The sequence below is a fragment of the Muntiacus reevesi genome, chromosome 2 (assembly GCF_963930625.1).
Source record: "Muntiacus reevesi chromosome 2, mMunRee1.1, whole genome shotgun sequence".
Classification (NCBI taxonomy): Eukaryota; Metazoa; Chordata; class Mammalia; order Artiodactyla; family Cervidae; genus Muntiacus; species Muntiacus reevesi.
Genome location: NC_089250.1, coordinates 173,151,972 through 173,170,439, shown reverse-complemented (window position 1 = coordinate 173,170,439; position 18,468 = coordinate 173,151,972). Strand labels below are relative to the sequence as shown.

Genomic DNA, 18,468 nt, shown 5'->3' with positions numbered 1-18,468 from the left:
CCTCTCAGCATGTGAAGAGACTGGCTCCCCACCACCAGGTTCGGGTGGGCGACGCCACGTGGGACTGGGGCTGAGACCTCTGTCACGCGCAGTCGCCTGCTCCTCAACTAGCCAATCGCCAGCCTGGATGACAGACCCTGCGCGACCCACACCTGCTCTGCATGGAATCTGTTCCGGGTGGACTCAAGCGTGCGCACTGGCGCTCGCCCAACCGTCACCCTAACTGTCCGCCAGAAGGAGCGTGCGGCGCAGGGGCGCACTGCGCAGGCGTCCTGAGGACGCCCCGCCCCTGGCGCGGGTTCTGTCCAATCCCAGAGGCTCCCACGCGGGCGAGCTGAGAGGACATGGCTGGGCGGCCCGGATCCTCCAATGCGGAACCGGCGGGAGCCGTGGGCCCGACTGACGAGGCCAGAGGTAGAGCTGGGCCTGGCGGCGGCCCCCAAACTATACTGTAGAGGGCTGGGCAGGCAGGGAATGTATGCGGGCGTTGCTTCCTCAGAGTCTGGGCGGGCGTGAGGAAAAATGACCTTCAGCCCCATGAGAAGGATCTTGGCAGCTCTGCCGGGTACCGCGAGGAATCTCACCCACAGGCCCGTGTCCCCCGTTCACTCACTTCCTTTGGCCTCGTTTGCCCCCGTCTGCTCTGCTTAAGTAGCTTAAAGTAGGCAGAGGACATTCTTTCAGTCTCATCCTAAGCGTCTCCACAGGCATCTCCTGCAACGGAAAGGGACTTGTTCTTGGGGCTGTCTCACCCGAGGGGAGGCGTCTGTCCCATATCTCTCACCTCACAGCACCGAACACCTGAATTTCGCTGTTCCATAATGGGCCTCAAAAACAGATTCCCCCTCCCCCTAAACCAGGATCCAGACTCCACCCCCACCCCCCCCGCCCCCCATAGCATTACGTATTTTTCCTTCCTGACACTGACCTGTTGAGCAGTGGCTCCCACCTCACCGGGAAAGGAGAGGCATGGCAGCTCATTATGGTTATAAAGTTTTCTGAAATTACAGCCTAGCATAGAGAAGAAAGATAAAAAAATATTCCCAGGCTTGTTCACCCCTCGAAGGATATGCTCCTAGGTGTTAACACAAAAGGGGAGAGAATTGTACAAGGAACACCCATCCCTCAGCTTGTTGACTCTGCTTTTCTTGGCCTACCTGTCTCCCCGTATTAGGATTCTCTCACGGACCCCCCTTGGTCATATCCTTCACACCTGCAGGCAGTAGTGCAGTTTTGGTTAGAACATGACAGGTGCTTTGTGGCCTTTTCTTTTTTATATAAGTAAAATGAAAGTTTAAATAATGAAATAAACTTAGCACAGAAAGCTTGCTTGGGGCAGAGAGTGGCATCCAGTGATAATCCTCAGCTAAGAACAAAAAGAAAAACAGAACAGATGCATATAGATCTCTTTTCTTAAGCACCTACTGTGGTCACCACTGTGCTAAGGAAACTTCTTAGTATCTTTGTTTCAAGTTCATTAAGCTAGCATATTTAGATGAAGCTGCAGTTGACTTCACCAGTGTCTTATATCTGGTGAAATACCATTTCTTGTGTGTGGTGAAGACCAGTTTCTTGAATCTTAGATGTCCATCTGTGTCTTCACAGCACAATGGGCAAGGGAACTCTCTAGGTTCTCTTATAATGTGCTAATCTCATTCATGAGAGCTGCAGCCTCATGACCTAATCACCTCCCAAAGGCCCCATCCCTTAATACCATCTTATCAGACTTTAGGATGGCAGCAAATGAAATATGGAGGGACACAAACATTCATTCTATAGCAATGAAAGAAAATAAGGAACATCAAGATTCCATTTTCAATCTATTAGGTTGTTTAAAAAAGGGGGCAGTGGTACTATCTAGTGTTAACAATAGTGTAAAGTTACAGACCATATCATACTCAGATGAGAGGAAGAAAGGGTAAAAGCTTTTCAGTAGTCCTTCTGGCACACATTTTAACATTTAAATTATTTTTTCTCCTTTTTGGTCACATTCCTAGAGGATTGCACAAGACATACATAGACGCATGGATTGGATAGTCACTGGCGCCTAGATGGTGGTAGGAAAACTTGGGAAGGGAATAGCTAAATCCCATGCACACTGGGATATACCTGTGTGGTGGATTTCTAAAGTGAAGAGGAAGTGGAATTAAAATCTACTTAACCAAGTCAACTTTAAAATTATTAGACATACAGATACAATATGATCTTCAAACAGAATTTTTATGAGAGTAAAGCAAGATGGAAAAATTGCAATACTGTGTAGGTTGCACAGAAATATGTCTGGAGGCTGCTTTCCTAATTGATGACTCTGATGGAGGGATCTAGTTTCTGAGGGCAATGCAAAGGTGAAGGAACGTTTTTAATCTTAATATTTGTTTTTTTCTACCAAGACTATGTAATTGACACTTGTGGAACTTTTAATTTATAAAAGTGAAAGTGGGAGATATTTTTTAAATGCCACTTGATGATCACATGTTAATATATGTCACTGCTATTCTGTTTTAATTGTTGTACTGTTGTTACTACACAGGAGCATGTCCTTGTACTTCAGAACTTCACACTGGGGTGTTTGGGAGTAATAAAGAATTGTGTATGCAACTTATTCTCAAAGTTCAGGATTATTAGCAAATGTAAAATCGGGGTGAAGGGCACATAGAGCCATGTGTTCTATTTCTGCAACTTTTAAGTAAATTTGAAATTATTTTAAAATAAGTAAAAAGTAGGGGGCTCATACAACATAAGCAGCTTTGTACCCTTGATTTTTTTTATTAGCAATATGTTAGTTGACTTGGTTCAACAGATATATTCTGCTTTCCCACTCTGTGCCTTACCTTATAATATGAAATAAAGAAAAAAATAAAGGTGCAGCTCACTGCATAGTCTATTAACAATAATACCTGGGCAAATGGTTGCTCAAGAAAACTATAAATTCATTTTTGGATCACCTAGGGAAGTCTATTAACTTTTAAAAGTAAAACCATATGCAGAAGTATACAGTGAAAAGTAAACATTCTCTTACCTATCCTTCCACTTCTACTCTCCAGAAGTTGAAAATACTTTTGTGTGATCTGGGCCAGAAATTTTCTAGAAGTAAGACACATATATTTTTAGACTGACAAAATATTTTTTCACCTCTTTTTGTAGCCAGATGGGATTCTATAATATACCATTTTGCACTTCCTTTCCTTTCAGTCTATCTAGGATCTCTTTCATTGTTAATACATATAAATCTACCTCCTTTTCAATGTCTGCACAGTATTCTCTTGTGAGCATGAATCATAAGTTCTCTACTGATGGGCATTCAAGTTTCCCATTTTTGACATAGATATGTAACCAAGCATATCTGATGGATAAATTCCTAGAAGTGAAATTTTGTCTTGAAAATGTTGATGCAGCCAACCTGTCCTCTGGAAGTTTGCATCAGTTTCCACAGTCTGTCAGTGTGCATTAGTGCCTGTTTCCCTACATTGTAATAAACATGAGGCATTATCAGACTTACTAATCTTTACCAAGCTGCTAGATACAACTTGTCATTTTCATCTTTTTAATTATGACTAAGGTTGTACATCTTTTCAGATATTATTAACCATTAGTGTAGTTTTTGGTTACCTGTTTTCTCCATTTTTCCATTCTTCTGTAGAAATGATTACTTACCTTCTCTATTTTGATTGGTTGTTTGGTTGGGTGATTTTTTTAAAACCTTTTTATTATGGAAAAGTGTAAGCATATACAAAAGAATATAGGCACATGAAGAGATACTCAACATTGCTAATTATTACAGAAAAACACATCAAAGCTACACTAAGATATCACCTCACACTGATCAGAATGACAATCATGAAAAAAAAAAATCTACAAATAATAAGTGCTGGAGAGGATGTGAAGAGAAGAGAATCCCCCCATACAATGTTAATCAACCCTGAATAGTCACTGGAAAGTCGGATGCTAAAGCTGAGGCTCCAGTACTTTGGCCACCTGATGCAAAGAACTGACTCATTGAAAAAGACCTTGATCCTGGGAAAGATAGAAAGCAAAAGGAAAGGGGGGCAGCAGAGGATGAGATGGTTGGATGGCATCACCGACTCAATGGACATGAGTTTGAGCAAACTCCAGGTGATAGTGGATGATAGGAGCCTGGTGTGCTGCAGTCTAAGGGCTCATAAAGAGTCAGATATGACTTAGTGAATGAGCAACAAACAAGATAAAAAGAATGAAATAATGCCATTTGCAGCAACATAGGTGGACCTAGAGGTTATCATACTAAATGAAGTAAATCAGACAGAAAAAGATAAATATCATATGATATCATTTATGTGTGGAATTGAAATGCAAATATAGTCAACAGGACCCTACTGTATAGTACAGGAAACTGTATTCAATATATTCAATATTTTATAATCTATAATAGAAAAGAATCTTAAAATGTTTATATATATTGCTGTGCAAGGAGGAACTTATACAACATTGTTGACTAACTGTAACTCAATTTTTAAAAAAATTAACAACTAAGGATAATTACCCTGTGAACTCATCTTTCAGTTTTAGCAGTTATCAGCTCTTGACCAATCTTGTTTCTTCGTTATCCTCACCCACTGCCTACCACCTACTCCACTGTTTTATTTTGAAGTATCCCAGGCATCATAACATATCATCCATAAATATTTGCATGTATATCTCTAAAAAATAAGTACTGTTTTCAGAAAAGTAACCACAGTGGCATTACCACTTCTGAATGTGTGTGTTAGTTGCTTAGTTGTGTCCAGCTCCTTGGACCTCATGAACTGTAGCCCACCGGGCTTCTCTGTCCATGGAATTCTCCAGGCAAGAATACTGGAATGGGTCACCATTGCCTTCTCCAGGGAGTCTTCCTGACCCAGGGATTGAACCTGGGTCTCCTTCATTGCATTTATCATCAGAGCCACCAGGGTAGCCCCACATCTGAATAACAGCTACAATAATTCCTTTGTTTCAACTATTTATAGTCAGTTTTCAAATTTCCCTGATAGTGTCATCAATATTTTAAAAAGCATGCTGTATTGAATCAAAATCCAAATATTGTCCATTTATTGAGATTGGTCTATATGTTTCTTTAATCTCTTTTTGTCTGTAAGGGTCTTCTTGTCTCCTTTTTCCCCTAAAATCTTTTTTTTTTAATCTTTTTAAATTAAAAAAAACTTGAGTCATTTTTCCTGTGAAGTTTCCCAGTGTGGATGTTGCTAATTGCATGCCCATGTGCCACTTAAATGGTCCTCTATCCCTGTATTTCCTCTAAATTGGTTATTGAGATTGATAGGCTTAACAAGTGTTAGCATCATTTTTTTGACAAGAATCCTCCATTGTATTTTTATATCAAATAGCTCATGATGTCCAGTTATCTTTATTGTCATGTTAATAGCACTAATAATAATTGCCTGGATCTACTAATTTATTAAGGATTTAAAAATAAATGTCTATGTTGACTATAAGTAAGTTAATATGAAACATATATATAGAAAAGCTATTTGTATTTATATGTTTAAAGATACATCATTAGATTTTCTCACTATTCCTTGTGAGGTTTCTTTGGGTAACAGTCTCTATAAATCTATAGTTGATTATAGATGACATTATAGATGACAATCTACCAGTTACAATGACTTCTAGCTCCTTGTTTCCAATTTTTAATACTACTTCTTTTTTTCTGTTATTACATCCTGAGCTTTGACCAAGATTTGAACAGTACCAGCAGAATGTTCAGTTCATTCACTCAGTCGTGCCCGACTCTTTGCGACCCCATGAATCACAGCACGCCAGGTCTCCCTATCCATCACCAACTCCTGGAGTTCACCCAAACCCATGTTCATTGAGTCAGTGATGCCATCCAACCATCTCATCCTCTGTCGTCCCCTTCTCCTCCTGCCCTCAATCTTTCCCAGCATCAGGGTCTTTTCAAATGAGTCAGCTCTTCTCATCAGGTGGCCAAAGTATTGGAGTTTCAGCTTCAACATCAATCCTACCAATGAACACCCAGGACTGATCTCCTTTAGGATGGACTGGTTGGATTTCCTTGCAGTTCAAGCGACTCTCAAGCGTCTTCTGCAACAGCACAGTTCAAAAGCATCAATTTTTCAGCGCTCAGCTTTCTTTATAGTCCTACTCTCACATCCATACATGACCACTGGAAAAACCATAGCCTTGACTAGGCAGATCATTGTTGACAAAGTAATGTCTCTGCTTTTTAATATGCTGTCTAGGTTGGTTATAATTTTCCTTCCAAGGAGTAAAGATCTTTTAATGTCATGGCTGCAGTTGCCATCTGCAGTGATTTTGGAGCCCAGAAAAATAAAGTCAGCCACTGTTTCCACTGTTTCTCCATCTATTTGCCATGAAGTGATGGGACCAGATGCCATGATCTTAGTTTTCTGAATGTTGAGCTTTAAGCCAACTTTTTCACTCTCCTCTTTCACTTTCATCAAGAGGCTCTTTAGTTCTTCACTTTCACCCATAAGGGTGGTGTCATCTGCATATCTAAGGTTCTTTATATTTCTCCTGGCAATCTTGATTCCAGCTTGTGCTTCCTCCAGCCCAGTGATATACTCTGCATATAAGTTAAATAAGCAGGGTTACAATATACAGGCTTGACGTACTCCTTTTGTACCCCTTCTCTTACTCTGAGTTTTATTAAGGGGAAATCTGTGGTGTCAATCTCCCTTTAGGAAAAGATGACCATGAAGGGGTCTCTCTGATTCGTCTCTTCTGCAATGTCTCCCTCAGGTCAAGAAGCAGAGGCACCACTCTGCCTGGAGATCTGCCCTCAGCCCACTTCAGTCCCAGCCCAAGTTACCAGATCCTTCCTTAGGCTTCTCATTACTGCATACTAAAATGTTTGGTTTTGTCTCCACAGGGCAGGCCAAGTCTTCACAGAAAATTGAAGACTTAATGGGAATGGTGAAGAAGTTGCAGAAAGGTCACGTGTCTCCTCTGTAACTGAAGCTCAGCCTGAGGTTTGGGGTCAGGCAGAAGTAGAATCAATTTTAAGCCCCTAAATTCACCACCTTTGGAAATTGACTCATTTGTTCTCTCTTAGTTTCAAAAGTTAATTTTTTGAAGTAAAAATATGACTCCATGATTCAAAATTTAAGTATAAGGGGATAAAATGCAAAACATTTTCCCAAAACACAGTCCCCTTGTGGCCTGTGTTTCAGTCCCCTTGCTGGCCATCCATTTGGCTCCCTCTGTACTCTATTGAATCCAGGATTTTATCTTTACCTTCCTTCCCCCCACATCAAATCTGCTCTCTGCTAGCTACCTTCCCACATGTTCCTATCTCAGAGTAGGCCTTTGTACTGACTGTCTCCCACCCCAACCCAGGGAACTGCAAGGCCTGCCCTCCTCACTTGATTTGGGACCCTCAAGAGGTCTTGCCATATCTGAAGAAGCACTTCCCACTCCTTCACTTTTTAATCTGTTGCTCCTCTATTTCTCTTGAAGTTATCACAACCTGACTCAGTATCTCTATGTGTCCTGCCTCCCCTCCCCAGAATGTGAGCCCTTCGAGGGCACCCACCTTCCTCTGCCTGCCCTGTCATTTTCACTCATCCTCCTTTTTCTCCCTGCAGTGGGAAGCCTAGAGCCCAGGGTTGAGGTCCTGATTAACCGGATTAATGAGGTTCAGCAAGGTAAGCTCAGGACCTTGACTTGTCTGCCAGGAGTAGTTACATGATTTGCAGGGCCCAGTGCAAAATGAAAATGCAGGGCCCCTTATTCAAAATTACTAGTGTTTTGAAATGGGAGCATTAAACCAAACATGGATTGGTCCATCTAAATACAGGTGCTACAGTCACATTTATTAACCTGGCCCTGCTGTCAGCTGAGCCCAAGAAGGGCTTTGGCTCTGGAAGCCTTGTTTCCTGCTCTGTAAAATCCTCTAGGGGCCCCTCTAGGTTTACTTGAAGACAAATGTGAAATGTTTGCAAGGATAGACACTTACACAATGTCCTACGGTTTGGCACAGCAAAAAAGAAAGCTAGTGAGGAGCTGGGAGATGCCCGGACTGTCTGGGAGACCCTGCAGAAGGAACTGGACTCATGTAAGCCTGTGGGGGATCACCCAGAGGTCCCCACAATGTCGCGCATCCTTGAACTCAATATTCCAGACAGTCAGCACCGCTGCTGTGGCCAAGCAGTCCTGCACCCTCTCCAACCACAGGGCCTACCAGTCTCCCCCATCCCACTCTGTTTTGGGGAGTGTTCCTGAAACACCTCCAAGTATACTCCTACCTCAGGACCTTTGCTAGGCAGTTCCCCCGTATAATACAGATTCCTATTGCCTCATGACATCATTCAGCTCTCAGCTCAAATGCCCCTTTCTCAGAGAGGCCTTCCCCAATCTCCCCACCCAAAGTCAGCAGCCTGCCCCCACCTAGCCACATGCCCCTTACTGCTTGATGTGCTTCTTCACAGCCTTTACCCAACTTGACGCGCCGTGTTTTTCTCTTCCCTCCGTGTGACTGCACTGGCGTTCCACAGGGTCCTCTCAGCCACCCTTTATCAGGCACCCTGTGGTGCCGACAGGGAGCACGGGCACAGGAGGGGAAGGGCAGTTACCTCGAAGGGGGTCTGCGTCTGGGGCTGGGGTTGGGGTTAGGGCTTAGCAAGCCCGGTCTCTCAGGATACAGCGGGTGGTTGGTAATGCCCGAACATGTTTCTGTGTTTTTCAGTGAGTGGAGAGAAAGTACGCCTGAAAGAGATCTTGAGCAAAAAGCAAGGTAATTGCACCTACTTTATCTCCAGGTTTTTGCCTTTGCCACCTTTCAGAAACCCACTGTATGGCAGTAAAAGCCTTTTGAAGCCTGAATCACCTTGCCTCCCTCCTGTGCCTTCCACCAGACATGTAGTAGATGACAAAGTCCTATCAGCTCTTCAGGAGACCTCACATAATCTGGTGTTTTACCCCTGCCCAAACCTCAGCCATGATGGGCTGTCACAGGGTCCTAACTTCCTCTCCCTGCAGAGACCCTGAGGATCCTCCGGCTCCACTGCCAGGATAAGGAGAATGAGGCAGAGAGGTAAGAGCTTCCACCTAGCCCCTGTGAGCACTACCCCTTCATTCTGGTAAAAAAAAAAAAAAAAAAGAAAGAAAGAAAGAAAGAAAAGAAAAGAAAACGAAGGGAAATCAGCCTTAGACCCACAGCTCTCACCTTCTTCCTCTATAAAATAGGGAGACCGTGACTCCCAACAGTAGGTGGTAGTATTGATTACCATCTTATTCACTGAGATAATCATTCATTTGCTAGAATGTCAATTAAATTCCTTCAGCTGGTTTTTATTCTGTACTTTTTATCATTTCATCTGTCCCTTCATTTCAGTGTCAAGCCAACCATCTGTCCACCAGCCTCTCCCCATTCACCCATTATCCTTCTATCTACTGATCTCTCTAGCTCCTGAATGCTTATATTGCTCATTTTGTGACCAGAGGCCCCCAAGCCCCTAGCATGCCAACACTGAATATGTTTGAGGAATTCACATGAGATCAATATGTGTGTGCTTTTGTGTGTTACCATGCCCACATTGATCTCCATAATCTTCACAGTGACATTCCAGAGGGAATGAGTTCATACCACCCCAAAAGTTACAGAAAGGAACTCAGTCTGGAAGGCTAGAACAGATGTCAGGAGAAGGAGATGGGAGCTCCACCCCAGGTCCCTCCTAGGGAGAGATTATTCAGAAAGCATGGTGACTGCCTTGCCTCTTGCCAGGAAGCAGAGCATGCTGCAGGAGTGCAAAGAGCGGATTTCTGCCCTGAGCTCCCAGATTGAGCAAGAGAAGAACAGACAGAGGCAGCTGAGGTAAAGTCCACCTCCCGAGGCCTGGGGGGCGGGACGGGCTGTGAGCGGGGAGGAGGTAATACTAGGAATGGGGATTAGAAGAGGGCCTGGCTGAGTGGAAGCTTGGAGGGTCAGGGAGGCAAAGGTGCTTGCAGCAGAGCGAAGAGGCAAGCTCCCTCACGTCTGTGCATAAAGACGCCAGTGTGGGCCAGGTTGGGAGGGGAGTCTCAGCCCACAGCCCCTCAATCCTGTGTGTTTGCTTCCCAGGTTGGATTTCGAGGAGCAACTGGAGGATCTAATGGGCCAGCATAAGGACCTATGGGAATTCCACGTGAGTCACTCAGAGCTACTCTATCCACCTTCCACATCTTCCCTGGCAGCACCAGGCCCAATACTCAGTGTCATCCTCCAGGCCTCCCTCCTGTCAATTGCCGCACCCAGTTCCTGAGCAAGCCCAGGCAGCCATATGTCAGACTCACACTGAAGCTAGTTCCTCATCACCCTCACTGCCACCAGATGTTGCCATCTTTACTGACCCTGCCCACCCATCTCTGGTGCCTCCCAGGGGTCTTAAGAGTTCAACAGGAGCTCTGAAGAACCGAGGAGGGGCTATCCATTAAGGAGATTCATGGATGTCTTTGGGGCCATCACAGACACAGGGCAGATAGTGGGGAAATAAGCAGGCCACTATTTGCCACCTAGGGATCCCAAACAAGAAAATAGGCAGAGAGAGTGAAAGTCAGGATGGATGGACTCAGTGAGGTCACATGGAGGGAAGAGCAGGAGCTACAGTGCTGGACTCTTAACTTACTCTCCAGAGAACAGTCTTGAATTTTGGTGTTTGCAGGATCTCCTTGCAGAATTCCTGAACACTAACTGCCTTATGAGCTTCTCCTGCATAGCACCATAGGTATCTGGGGTAGAACAATTCCAGACAGAGGAAACGGCCAATGCAGAGGCCCTGAAGCTGGACTATGCCTGGCACGCAGGAAGTGAGGCCTATAAGTAAAGACCAGATCCAGATCGGCTTCTCTGAGGCACATGGGAGAAAGCCAGGAGTTGTAGACAGGTGTCCTTTCTATCCATCAGAAACCAGAGCGGCTGGCCCTGGAGATTGGCACCCTGGACAGCAGCAAGGAGCAGTTGCTTAAGGAAGGTGAGGCCTGGAAGATGGGGATGCCCTGATCTGCCCTGCCCTTCCCTGCCCTGCCCATCTGTTCCTTCCTGCTGCAGAGAAGCTGATGGAGGCCAAGCTGGAAGATGTGAAGCATCGTCTGTGCTCACAGTTTGGAGCCAAGGGCCACACGATCAGTGAAGGGCTCTTCCTCCGCAGCCAGGAGGCAGCAGCTGTGGTGTAAGACAGGGATGGGGAGGGGGGATGCGTGGAGGGAGGGAGCTGCCAGCACCCATGGCCCCACCCTCAGTCATCTGTTTGAGGAGGAGAACAAGAAAGCCCAGGAGCTGCTGGAGGCCGCTGCCCAGCGCCAGGAGCAGCTGCGACAGAAGTGTCAACAGCTGCAGCAGAAGAGGCATAGGTGGGCATGGAGCCCTTCCCCCGAGCCCCCAAGAGGAAGGTGGCTGAGGGAGTCTCTGCTCCCTCCTAGACTTTGTCTCTTGGTCCCTTTACAATCCTACCCTTCTCCTTCCACATCCTCCTACCCCACTTCCAACCTCTTTCTATCCAGGCTGAAGGAGGAACTGGAAAAACTTGGGGTACACATCCCTGCCCAAGGCCAGAGCAAGCAGGAGGAGGAGGCCGGCCTAGGAGAAGCTGTGAGTCCTGGAATCTGGAGCAGGGAGCAGAGAGAGCTTGTGAGAGGAGCTGTGGGTGGGAAGGCACCTCAGAAGATGGTCCTCAAGGAAGGGCATTTCCAATGGGACACATCCCAGGCAAAAGTGCAGAGGCTGGCAGTAGTCGGGTGAGGAGGGACAGTACACATGGAGGGTGTGGGCACAGGGATCTGAGGAGACTCCTACCTCAAACCCTGACCTCCTACAGGCCAATCCCAAGCCCCTTGGAGTCAGTGAGGTGAAAGACCCAGAGCCACCCTCCAAGTAGCGCATGATACCCTGAGGCAAGGAGAACCCACCGTGCATTGGAACTTATGACTTGGACTTCAGTAAATAAAGGCGCTACTTCAGTACAACTGCCTCAGCTGACTCTGTGCTAGGCTCGGGGAGGAGGGGTATCCATCCCGGGACACCAGGCACCTGAGTCTGAATGAAAGCCTGGCCACACTCTGCCTCTTGTCTTCAGCCAGAGACCCACAGCAGGCACTCAATAAATGTTTCCCTAACCTCACAGTCCCCTGACTGCTCATCTCTAGCACTTGACATGTTGTTCTGGGTCCCCACGCAGAGGGATACAAGACTGAGACCATCTCGCAATAGGCCCACAGGTTCTGCACACCGACCCTGTGATTGTCTTCCGTTCCTTTTTCAGGCCTGGACCACAAAGAATCCCAGAAATATCAACAATGAGGACCAAAGTGCTGGGGTCCTCAGTCAGTCAGTTCTGTACCCACAGTACCCACTGATTAGCTGAGAAAAAGAATTCTAATCGGAGCCTAAATGTAATTTGTGCCCTCACGGGCACAAAATCTATACCTGAGACACTTATTACAAGAACATAGTATGTTATCCTCAGTGTTCTGGGAGTCAATCATTCTAGGAATGTTGTGTGTTTATGGCATGTTTCAAATCCACAGGAATGCATCAACTCAAGGGCAATGATGAGAGTCAAAAGTCTGTGCTCTTGAGTCAAAAGACAGTGAATTCATAGGTACAAGGAGATTCCTTCTCTTGAAAGACTTCCCCATTCAGGTAGGACAGTGAACATAGGGAGGTAGATAACCTCAACAATTCTCATTTCTGTATACATCACCAGTTTCTGTAACTTTCTAATGGAAGAAAGTAAAGAGGAACTAAAGAGCCTCTTGATAAGAGTGAAAGAGGGGGGAAAAAAAGAGTGAAAGAGGAGAGTGAAAAAGTTGGCTTAAAACATTGAAAAAAAAAAAACCATACTAAGATCATAACATTCTGTCCCATAACTTCATGGCAAATAGAAGGGGGGAAAGTCGAAGCAGTGACAGGTTTTATTTTCCGAGGCTCCAAAATCACTGCAGATGGTAACTGCAGCCATGATATTAAAAGATGTTTGCTCCTTGGAGGGAAGTTATGACAAACCTATACAGAGAATTAGAAAGCAGACATCACTGCTGACAAAGGTCCGTATCGTCAAAGCTATGTTTTTCCTGTAGTCGTGTATGGATGTGAGAGTTGGACCTAAAGAAGGCTGTTGTTCATTCACTTCCAACTCTGCAATGCAATGGACTGCAGCACCCCAGGCTTCTCTGTCCTTCACTATCTCCCAGAATTTGCTCAAACTCATGTCCATTGAGTTCATGATGACATCCAACTGTCTCGTCCTCTGTCACCCCCTTCTACTTCCAGCATCAGGTGGCCAAAGTATTGGAGCTTCAGGTTCAGCATCAGTCCTTCCAATGAATATTCAGGGTTGATTTCCTTTCAGATTGACTGGGTTTTACCTCCTTGCTGTCCAGGGGATTTTCAAGAGTCTTCTCCAGCACCACAATTTGAAAGCATCAATTCTTTGCAACTCAAAGGTCCATATAGTCAAAGCTATGGTTTTTCCAGTAGTTAGGTATGGATGTGAGAGTTGGACCATAAAGAAGGCTGAGTGCCAAAAAACTGATGCTCCTGATGCAAAGAGCTGACTCACTGGAAGAAAGTGAAAGTTGGTCAGTCACGTCTGACTCTTTGCAACCCCATGAACTATACAGTCCATGCAATTCTCTAGGCCAGAATACTGGAATGGGTAGCCTTTCCCTTCTCCAGGGGATCTTCCCAACCCAGTGATCAAACCCAGGTCTCCCGCACTGCAGGTGGATTCTTTACCAGCTGAGCCACAAAGGAAGCCCAAGAATACTGGAGTGGGTAGCCTATCCCTTCTCCGGCAGATCTTCCTGACCCATGAATTGAACCGGGGTCTCCTGCACTGGAGGTGGATTTGTTACCAACTGTCAGGGCAAGATTAAGGCAAAAGGAGAAGGGGGCAACAGAGGATGACATGGTTAGATAGCATCACTGACTCAATGGACATGAATTTGAGCAAACTCGAGAAGATAATGAAGGACAAGGGAAGCTGGTGTGCTGCAGTCCATGGGGTTGCAAAGAGTTGGATACAACATAGTGACTGAACAACAAAAACAAACTGGCCATGGAATCATAGCTGGTATTTATAACTTCCCTCACCTTCCACCACACATTCTGTATCCCTTTGCCTTCATCAGGCAACTCGGTTGTTTGTGCACTTTTACCTGGTGGAGTGACCCAGACCTTTATCCCTGAAAGATCTGGGGTGCTAGTACTCTGCTGGGTTGGGTTGTCAAAGTTTTTCACTGGACATGGTAGCACTGAAAGAAGCCCTGAGCTGTCTCCTGCCTGACAGCCTTGCTTCCCTTACTTCCACTGTAGGGAAGTAGTCCAGTTTCTGCAAAGTCATCAGGGTCAATCACACCAGCCAGCACAGTAACTTCCTTCTTTGCCTGTTGATTCACAGGCATAAGAAGGTCAAAGTGGCTGAGCAGCAGTCTTTAACTTCCAGTTCAATGGAATCATCATTATATCTTCCAATGTAAGCATTCCTCCCTCTGGCACTAAGACCTCTAGGCCAGTGGAATATATGGTTGTAGGAACAGGAAGCAAAAGTCTCCAGCAGATCACTAGGGACAACACTGAGTGTTACCACTCCCATTTCACCCCCTGATTTTTGGACTTTTGAATGCTGGCCACAGGAGACAGCACCATAAATTAGACACTGATTCAGAACATACACAACCTTCTGGAGAACCCCGTCCCAGCTCTGCAAGGTACTTCCAATTATCTGGCATTGTAACTGAGTCTCCAAAAGACGATTCCACCATTCTGTCAAGCCAGCTGCTTTGGGATGGTGGGGGGCATGGTAAGACCAGTGGATTCCATCAGAGCTTGGCCTTCTGCAGAACTTTTTTTGTTAAGGGAGCTTTTTGATCAGAAGTAATGCTGTGTGGAAGAATACCAGCACCACGGTGGTGCTGGATAGAAATTCTTAAGTTTGCAGAAGGCAATTTTGGCCAAAGTACTGTGTGCAGGGAAGGTGAATCCATATCCAGATGTATCCCTACTCTCATCCCGTCTGGAGTTGCAGTCATTAGTGATATTAACCAAGTCACGTAGTTCACTTCTCAGAATACACTCTGCTAGACTTTTTAAAAAGGCCTTCAGTAGCACTTTTAGCTTCCTAATAGGCTTTTGATTGCTAGTTTAATTGAGAGACATAATGGCCTCCTCAGACAATTTTTTAAATTCCACTCCAGCAAATGGACCCCCTATATGGGTCTCTGTCTTGTCCCAGGTCTTAATTTCTTCATTCAAGTCCCCTCGTGAAACTGTACCCTGTAACTTACAAGGTCCATATCGTAGAAACAAACTGATACACCAAGAACACCAGAGAGGGACTTCCCTGGTGGTCCAGTGGCTGAAACTCCACATTCCCAATGCAAGGGGTCAGCTTTGATTCCTGGTCAGGTAACTAGATGCCATGTACCACAACTGAGAGTACACATTCCACAACTAAAGAATCTGCATGCTACAACAAAGACCCAGTGCAGCCAAATAAATAAATATTGAAAAAAAAGAACACCAGGGAAACTGCAGATAGGAAACAACTTGCTGATGCACAGATGCATTGAGGGACTAGATTGACTGACAGTGAACTTTAGATTGCACAGGCCAAAAATCCACCTCCAGTTATATACAAAATACAACAAATTTGCACATATGACACATGAAGAGGCAGAAGAGCAGAACAGCAGAGAACTCAATACTTCCATTGAAAGTTAAACTTACTTTCCACCAATCATTTCTGAGCTCCCTGCCCACCTTTCTCCCTCCTTCCAAGATAAATACACCAGTTTGCCTCCTATCTCCTTACTTGGGCACTCTACAATAAAGCCTTTTTCTTTCTGCAAAAGACTGTTGTCTCAGTATTTGGTCTTTTCTATTGTGTAGCAGGAAATGAGACCACATGCTCAACTAAAAATTGACTGACATCTCCACATACTCCAGGACCATTCTCACAGGCAGCGTGGACTACCAAATAGATATATAGAAAACTCCACTTAGTAAGTGGAATTCACATTTGGAGATTACAATAAAATAAAAACCATATCGCATAAGGATAAAACCAGAAAACCTCTACTTGTTAGTGATATTCTCACAGGCAGCGTGGACTACCAAATAGATATATAGAAAACTCCACTTAGTAAGTGGAATTCACATTTGGAGATTACAATAAAATAAAAACCATATCGCATAAGGATAAAACCAGAAAACCTCTACTTGTTAGTGATACATGCTGGAGGATAATCAATGTCAAATGACAAAAGTCAGTCAAGTGGGTTGTACACCACTCTGTTGAATGTTGGTCTCCTTACTATTAGTCTGGGTGCTTTTATTGGTTTGCAAACCAGAGTCCCAAACCTTCCAAGGAAGCCACTGTTTAAACCAACATGGTGAATGCAGGTCCACATGCCATCACTTTTTAAAAATTATTTTATTTATTTGGCTCTGCTGAGTCTTCATTGCTACATGATTTTTTTCTCTAGTAGCAATGAGTGGGAACTACTTTCTAGTTGTGCTGCATGAGCTACTCATTGCAGTAGCTTCTCTCGTGGTGGAGCATGGGCTCTCGGGCACGAGGGCTTCAGCAGCTGCAGCTCCCAGGCTCTAGAGCACAGGCTCAGTAGTTGTGGAGCACAGGCTTAGTTGCTCCATGACATGTGGGATCTTCCTGAATCAGGGATCGAACCTGTGTTCCCTGCACTGGGGGGCAGATTCTTTACCTCTGAGCGACCAGAGAAGTTCACTACTGTCTGTACGATTCTAGGAATTAATGGAGACTATTGCCTTTCCCAGGAGACAACTGCCATCTGTCAGTCAATCCCTCAACCTGCTCTGGAAAGCACAGCACACTCCTCAGTGCCTCTCCTACTCCCTGCTCCAGCTTTCCACCACAAACTCCCACCTGGAGTCTCCTACCATAAGCACCATGACCGCCACTTTCAACTGGTAACACACAATTATGACGAGTCTTTGCACTGACTTCACTATCAATCTATACTCCCCAGCAACATAGTGGCCAGACCTGCCACACGGAACCATGAAACTGAGACTTTTACTGTTTGGTGCAAGGTATATTCTACACTCCGAAAGTCTCATCATTTATTTAGGCCACTCAAATACCCCAAATAATTGAGCTCAGTCTTGACTCAATTTTGTGACCCTAGCTAGATGAGTTTACCCTCTGAAACAGTCCGTTAAGGCCATACTCCCAGGCACCTTATGAGTTGCACCCTCACACTTCACTACTGTACAACTGCCCTAATCATCCCAGAGCCAGGTAACAGAACAGTCAGGGACAGCCTCAGTGCCCCAAAGTGTACTGAAAATATTCACATTAGCCAATCCCAAGCCTGTTTGCCATGCCTGTCCCTTCTCTTGTTGCTGAATCCACAGCACAGGCACTGGTACACGGTTCAGTCTCTGCTCTATCTCTGAGTGGCTCTGCATGATGTGCCATTTCTTCCCAGGAAATTGTAACTAAACTGTAAAACTCTTTCTGGATTCTCTCTCTTGATTTGTGCCCAGTGTCACCAACCTCATGCAAAATAACAGAATCACAGCAGGATCAGAGAGGTGATGGCCAGTTGTTAAGTCACAATAAAAGGTTTCCATGCCTAGAGAGTCAGTTGAGAGGCACATGACCCCAAGCACCCAACAGGATGGATTTCAGCTTCTTCACAGTGGTCACCAGCTCAGTAGCACACACTTTATGGGCTTTTCATCCTCTCCTGTGTCATTTTCCCCACTCCCTCATTCTTGCTTTTTGTAATCACTTCCCAAATATACTCTTTACACAAGCTTTGTCTCACCTGTGTTTCAGAATACAAGATGAAAGACAACAGGAAAACCAAGCAAGACAACACAACCCCTACTCTGATCTAGTCAAAGATAAATATAGGGACTCCAGCCAGAAATAAATTGATACCTACTTAACCCCTACTCAAAATTAAGGAGTGGACAGCTCCCAAAGCAAGCAGTCCCAAAGCAGTCACCAGCAGAATCAATATCACCACCAGGAGAGTTAGAAGTCCTCCTGTCCCGTTTTTCAGAAGAGCTGTAACTTAATGTTGGATACATCTGCTCGAAGGAACCTGAATCAGATACAGGATTTTAACTGCAAGGGATTCTGGTTTCCTATTGCTATGGTAAGAAATTACTGCAAACATAAGAGTTTTAACAAAAAGAAATGCATTCCCCTACATCTGGGAGACAAAAGTTTAAGATCAGTGTCACAGGTCTGAAGCCAAAGCGTTGGCAGGGCCCATCTCAGAGACTGTAGGGGAGAATGTACACCTTCCAGCCTCTGCTGGCTGCTGGCAATCTTGCACATCGATCTATAATCCACCCCTTGGTGGTCTCAGAAGTCTCTTCTCTAAGTGTCAAATCTTCCTCTCTTTTACAAGAACATTTGTGATTGCATTTAAAGCTCCCCCTGGACAATCCAAGAAAATTTCATTGCAAAATCCTTAATTTAATCT

At 45.0% G+C, this 18,468-nt stretch overlaps 1 protein-coding gene across 2 annotated transcripts; it reads left to right on the top strand.

Moving 5' to 3' along the window:
- Nucleotides 1-282: 282 nt before the first annotated feature.
- SYCE1 (synaptonemal complex central element protein 1) lies at nucleotides 283-11,939 on the top strand. Of its 2 annotated transcripts, XM_065920179.1 has the most exons (13): nucleotides 283-414; nucleotides 6,884-6,946; nucleotides 7,599-7,658; nucleotides 7,994-8,068; nucleotides 8,699-8,746; nucleotides 8,992-9,046; nucleotides 9,737-9,826; nucleotides 10,073-10,136; nucleotides 10,895-10,961; nucleotides 11,039-11,159; nucleotides 11,230-11,340; nucleotides 11,491-11,578; nucleotides 11,805-11,939. In XM_065920179.1, the coding sequence occupies exons 1-13, from the start codon at nucleotides 345-347 to the stop codon at nucleotides 11,862-11,864; spliced, it is 972 nt and encodes a 323-aa protein (XP_065776251.1). In that variant the 5' UTR covers nucleotides 283-344; the 3' UTR covers nucleotides 11,865-11,939. The 2 variants fall into 2 exon arrangements, with proteins under 2 accessions (XP_065776251.1, XP_065776252.1); XM_065920180.1 differs by lacking the exon at nucleotides 7,994-8,068.
- The last annotated feature ends 6,529 nt before the right edge of the window (nucleotides 11,940-18,468 follow it).